We start from the raw sequence: 6,316 nt of genomic DNA on the forward strand, positions 1-6,316 counted from the left end.
TAGAACAGGAGGACCTAAGGATAGAACAGGAGGACCCGAGGATGGATTGACATTGAAACATATAAGAAACTTCCAACTGCAGATGGAAACTGCATTGAAGTGACACATCACGTCCTTGCATGGTGGGGCTGGGGATGGAGGACCAACACAAAACAATCAACACCAAAACCAGTTATTGCACTTCATAAAAAAAGAAAACCGATTTGGTCATCTATGCAAACCATCAAGTCACCTCTGGGGGAAAATACTTTAAAGGTATTAGAATTTCCCAGCTGAAAGAAGCGTCTGGTTATTTTTACAAGGTGGAGAAGCCCACCTTCAATAAGCTGAATAATGGTGTCTAATTAGTCTGAATCTTGTATGCACATGCCTTGTTTCCATCACTTGACTTTCTGTGTTTGCCCCTTGGCCCAGGAAGAGCTTCAACTCTCTGAAGGAGGGACATGCATGGTTTAATAGTGGCATGCTGCCCAGAGAGACCACAAAGCATCAGGGACAGCAAAAGTCCTGAGTGGGGTGTGTTAATGTTTTTTGGATCACATAATGCCACAAAATTGAGGGGATTCTGTCTCTGGAGGAAAAAAAAAAAAGATTTAAAAACTACCTTTTCCAATGACCACGGCAAACGCTGGCATTTAATAAAGGTCTTTAAAGCCTGTGATTCAAATAAGAGTTTCCAGCAACAGCAATGGCAGGCACAGAGTTTTCAAAAGAGTCCTGCATGGAAGCTCCAAATTGGGGCAGGAAAGGCAGTGCCACCATCACCTGGGAAGGCGGGGGGGGGGTGCCTCAGGCTGTAGAGTGGGTCTCAGGAAAGTCAGGGGGGCCAGCAGGATCTACTGGTAGCACTTGGGAGACGTTAAGGAAAAACAGAGCACAGTGGAGGGCGGGTGTGGTGCCCTCTGCATGGCCAATCTGTCACTTGGATGACGAGACCAGCTGCCACGTGTGACCACGCTCTCTGCACCAGGCGCTGGGCTCTGGGCATCATGGCGCTAACTGGTCAGAACATCTCTGTCGTTTTCCCCTTTTACTGATAAGAGAGATCAAGGCCCTTGTCTGTGGTTACACAGAGTAAATGGTGTGCTGGGATTTGCCCTCAGACTGTTGGATCTTAGAATTCAAGTCAAACTCATAGTGAGCCATGGCACTGTGCAGCCACAGGGCAGGGGTACAGGGAGAGTCCCAGGGAACCCACCTGGTTCTGGCCTGGACTTCAAGCTGCCAACCACATAATGTACACACAGCACACGGCGTCTCCAGCCTTGTGGGTTGTGTCCCCCGAGCAATGTGATGCATTTAAAGCTCTGGGGATGGGTCAAATTTCACCCGATTCATTGGTGCCAACTTGAGATTCATCCTTAGGCGAAATCAGTCATGGAGACACTTGGTTCTTTATCAGGAGTGAGTCTCATGAGTGAGTCTTCATGAGGGCTTCTGGGAGGACAAAGGGCCAGACTGTTCCTGAGGCTGAAACCTGGGTTTTATGCATTTGAGAAAATTTTATGTGCACAACCGTCCAAGCAGCAATTTCTCCTGGAATTGAAGCCACGTCTCCAAGCACATTCAGGAAGCAACACAGTTGACAGTCATTTAAATGATAACCTTGCTTGTAGAGTGGGTCTTGGTCTTGGGGCGGGAGGGTTATGGAACAAGTCTGCCCTAACTTGATGAAACTAAATGTCTGGTGGTTATTTATGATTCAGGACACTACTACAGGCCAGACCTGAACTTCCCCTGCAGTCTGCCCCGACGGAGCAACGGCATCCAACACTTTGAAAACGACCCGCCGTTATCCTCGTGTGGAGTTTTCCAGTCCAGGACAGCAGGTGTGTTTGTGCCCTCAGGCAGGAAGGGCCAGGCTGTGTTGAGCCCTCCCTACCTGCCCTGATGTTAGCACCAGCGTCACACTGAGGTGTGGACGGCTCAAAAAGGTTAAGTGCCTCTCCCAGGGCCACACAGCAAGAGGTCTGATCCGGGGATGGGTGGTTGAGGAAGTCGGGAGGAATGAAAGGCAGGCATGGTAATGGAGAGGGAGGGGAGGAAATCTCACGGCCTCTGTGTGCACCAGGCGCCATTTTAAAAATTCCAGAACACATCTCCTCATTGATTTGTAACAAAATCCGCCGCTTTGAACTTTCATCTTATGTCTGGGGTTCCGGTTACACACGGCTGGATATTTTGGAATGGAAAAGACCATGAGTCCTTCTTCATTTTATAATTCAGAAATTGAATCTCAAGAAGTCCCTCAGCTGGTTTGCTGAAGGAACTTGAACCCCAACCCCAAAGCCCACCAGAGGTGTTTACTCACTGGCTCTCTGGGCAGGGCAGGGGAGCCCTGACAGAGAGTTTTCTGATTTCAGCGGTGAAAATACTGAACTCACACGACCATTGATCCCATGCTCCCAATGCAGGGTCACTGGGCAGTCAGGAGGAGATGACAGCCATTCGCCCAGGAGTCAGTCTGAGCCCACCCCACACAGCAGCAGGCTCCTCCTGCTGTGGGTACTGTGCTCAGCGCGTGGTGTGTGCACAGCACGCATGCATGTGTGGGACGTGTGTGCGCATGTGGGGTGTGTGTTCTCACAGTGTGTGTACATGTGTGGTGTGGGAATGTACAGTGTGTGTGTGTGCACAGCACGCGTGCATGTGTGGGACGTGTGTGCGCATGTGGGGTGTGTGTTCTCACAGTGTGTGTACATGTGTGGTGTGGGAATGCGCATGTGGGTGTGTGCAGCATGCGTGCGTGTGTGGGACATGTGTGTGCACGTGGGGTGTGTGTGCTCACAGTGCGTGTACATGTGTGGGAATATGCAGTGTGCATGTGTGTGCATAGCGTGCGTGCATGTGTGGGATATGTGTGCGCACGTCGGGGGTGTGTGCTCACGGTGTGTGTACATGTGTGGTGTGGGAATGTGCGGTGTGTGTGTGTGCGTGTGCAGGGTGTGTGCATGTGTGATGTGTGCACATGTGGGTTTGTGTGCTCACGGTGTGTGTACATGTGTGGTGTGGGAATGTGCGGTGTGCGTGTGCAGGGTGTGTGCATGTGTGATGTGTACACATGTGGGTGTGTGTGCTCACGGTGTGTGTACATGTGTGGTGTGGGAATGTGCGGTGTGCGTGTGTGCGTGTGCAGGGTGTGTGCATGTGTGATGTGTGCACATGTGGGTGTGTGTGCTCACGGTGTGTGTACATGTGTGGTGTGGGAATGTACAGTGTGTGTGTGTGCACAGCGTGCGTGCATGTGTGGGACGTGTGTGCGCACGTCGGGGGTGTGTGCTCACAGTGTGTGTACATGTGTGGTGTGGGAATGTGCGGTGTGCGTGTGCAGGGTGTGTGCATGTGTGATGTGTGCACGTGTGGGTGTGCATCTGTACCTGTGCACCACTCGTAACACACCTCTGCAGCTCCGTGCCTCATGTCCTAATCCTCACGTAGACACCTGCACCCCCTCAGTGTGGGCACCGGGAGCACCGTGAACGGTGTCTGTGTGGGTAATTGCTGGTCTCTGTGTGTTTGCTGGGGCTGCTGTGACAAACCACCACAGTCTGGGTGGCTCAAACACAGTCACTTCTCACCTCCACTTCTGGAGGCTGGAAGTCCCAGATCAAGGTGTAGGCAGGGCCGTGGTGGGTCCCTCTGGGGCTGAGGGGAAAGGACCATCTCGGGCCTCTCTCCCTGGCCTATAGATGGACGTCTTCCCCTTCACCTTCACATTGTCATCTTTCCATATGTCTCTGTACCCAAACCCCCCTTTTATAAGGACAACAGTCATGTTGGCTCTTCTTCAAAGCATGACTCTCCCCACCCTGAGCTTAACTTGATCTTAACCTTGACAACTAAAAAAACTTATTTCCAAATGAAGCCATGTTCTGAGATCACAGGGGTTAGGACTCCAATGCGTCATTTTTTGGAGAGGGACATAAGTCATCCCACAATGGCCTCTACCACCAGAGCCTTGCTGGCTTGGCTGCCAGGTAGTTTTTGTGCTGTGGACATGGCTTCTGTCCCAGAGGGCAGGGCTTCTACTGTCACAAGAGGAAATGTGGTTTGTAGGCTTGTCCTTCTGGGAGCTTCACGGGTCTGGAGTTTTCTGAGGCTACAGAACAAATTACCACAAACTGAATGAAGTGCCCACTTGTTGGCTTACAATTCTGTAGATCAGAAACGCCAGCACGGGGTGGCTGGCTCTCTGTTTGGGGTCTCACAGCCTGAAATCCAGGTCTCCACTTAGCTCAGCTCCCATCTGGAGCTCAGGCTCCCTTCGGTCCCATTCACACTGTTGGCAGAATTCAGATCCTTGCAGCTGGAGGACTGAGGTGCGTTCCTAGCTAGCTGTCCACTGGGGCCACTCTCAGCTCCTGGAGTATTCCCTCGTTCCTCGGGACACAGTCCCCATCTGCGAATCCAGTAATGGAAACGTTTTGTGTTCTGAGTCTCCCTCACTTCAAATTTCTCTGCCTTCTTTCCTGTGGCTGTCTAGAAAAGATCTCTGCTGTTAAGGGTTCACCTGACTTGTTCAGGCCCACCTGGACCTTCCCTCTCCTGCCATATAATGTCACATGGTCACAGTTTACTCAAGGGGCTTATGCAGGATGTGTCCACTAGGGAGTGGACATCTGGGCCCTCTTGGAGATGGCTGCCCGTCAGAGGCTGGAACTGGAAGGCCCATTTTCCACCTGCTATTTTCCAGGGGCCGCACTCCTGGACAGTGGTGTCCGTGTCATCTCTGTGTTCACCTCCCCAGCCCTCCGCTGTGTGCAGACGGCCAAACTCCTCCTGGAAGGTCAGTGAGAATGTTGGGAGCCCCCCACGCTGCCTTGATCTTGTGGCCATTCTCCCGGGGGACAGGAAGGGAGCGGGTGGAACTGGGTGGGCGGCCACATTGTGGTCCTGAGGCAGGCAGGCACAAGCCTGTCCTGCGGGACGGCCACAGGCACCTGGAGCCTGGCAATGTTTCTGGAATGTTGGGACTGGGGTGCCAGTAGGGGCCTGTCCTCACCCCTTTGGAACTCCCCTTTCCACTGAGCATTTAAAGAAACACTGGAAAGTTCCTTTCAGAAGCCTGGAGAGCCGAGACTGCTGTGGGCCCTTCTAAATCCAAATGCAGGACCCTCTCCAGGCAGTGGGATCTGCTGGGGGTGGGGGGGGCTGTCCAACGTCATCCAGGCTGACAGGTGCCCAGAAACCGTGGGCGGACCCTCTCAGCTCCCACCTCCGAGAAGGAGAAAGCTCCTGCCTGAGAAGGAGGAGGGAGGAGGGAGGAAGGCCCCTGTCCCCAGGACTGGGCTCTGTTCCCCCTCGTATGGGGAGAGGGACGATCTAGCTTCCCAGCCAAGGACTGGCCGTCCCTCCACAGCAGTGACAGAGAGGGCAGAACACAGGGTGTAGAAGGATTTCCTTCCTTTCCCGGAGACCTGGGAAGTCAGGTCACCAGAGGCAGTGAGCAAGGAGGCAGAGGTTGGAGCCTGGGAAGCGCTGAGGGCGTGAGGTGGCTGTAGGGGGCAGAGCCCAGACTGGGAAGTGCAGGTGCCGACTGGGCAGTGCTGTGAGCCCCCCTGAAGTTAGTGAGCAGGAGTTTAAGTGCAAATGAGTTGGCAGAGCCTGGGGCTTCCGCCCAGAGCAGGCAGGGAACAGGTGGAGGACAGGATCTGAGGGGGCTGAAGTGAGAAAAAACCCCAAGAGAGGGCAGGAGGCGCTGGGGCACAGCAAGTGGTGCACGCCAGGGATTTTCCACTAGGGGCAGGAATGGCAGGAAAAAGGACTTGAGGGAAGGAACAGAGGCCAGGGACACCGGGTGGAGAGCGGGGGTCTGCAAGTGCTGGAATGAAGCCCCAGGAGAAGGGAAGGGGGCCTCTTCTGAGGCAGGCAGCTGAACTGGGTGTCCCTGCAGGAGAGCCTGGGGTGAAGCTGAGGAGCCCTCCAGGTGGGCCACTGGCAGAGGCAGGCGGAAGGAGCTGCAGGAACTCCCTGATTGGCCCCACACGTGTCCCCTGGCTCTGAGCTCCCTGTCCTCAGGTCCCCAGGCCTCCAGCAGAGGAGCTCTGGTACCTGGCACATCCGGCCCTTCCCTGGGAACTTTCCCTCTATTCTCCCCTCTCCAGTTTTATGAGGCCTAAAAGTCAATTGGATCAGCACAGAGGAGCGCGATCCACATTCCCCTGCTAAAAACACCGAGGCAGTTTCTGTCCACTGACCCTGCTTCGTCTCCTCATTCTCTGTCATTTTCCACACGATTGTGGTGTCAGGCCCTGGGCAGTGTCTCAGGTGCCCAGACAGAAACACCTGCTTATTTCACCTGGTGTTGGGGGTTCAC

At 53.9% G+C, this 6,316-nt stretch overlaps 1 protein-coding gene across 2 annotated transcripts in view; it reads left to right on the forward strand.

Annotated features, from left to right (window-relative positions):
- The window catches only part of UBASH3A (ubiquitin associated and SH3 domain containing A), a 35,303-nt gene that overhangs the window by 23,447 nt on the left and 5,540 nt on the right, over positions 1-6,316 (forward strand). For both annotated transcript variants that reach the window (XM_003798071.2, XM_003798070.3), the window contains exons 9-10: positions 1,707-1,829; positions 4,694-4,786. In XM_003798071.2, the coding sequence (XP_003798119.1) occupies positions 1,707-1,829; positions 4,694-4,786 (216 nt within the window). The remainder of the gene's footprint in view (positions 1-1,706; positions 1,830-4,693; positions 4,787-6,316) is intronic.

Source organism: Otolemur garnettii, unplaced genomic scaffold (genome assembly GCF_000181295.1).
Source record: "Otolemur garnettii isolate 467f Iridium unplaced genomic scaffold, OtoGar3 scaffold00128, whole genome shotgun sequence".
Classification (NCBI taxonomy): Eukaryota; Metazoa; Chordata; class Mammalia; order Primates; family Galagidae; genus Otolemur; species Otolemur garnettii.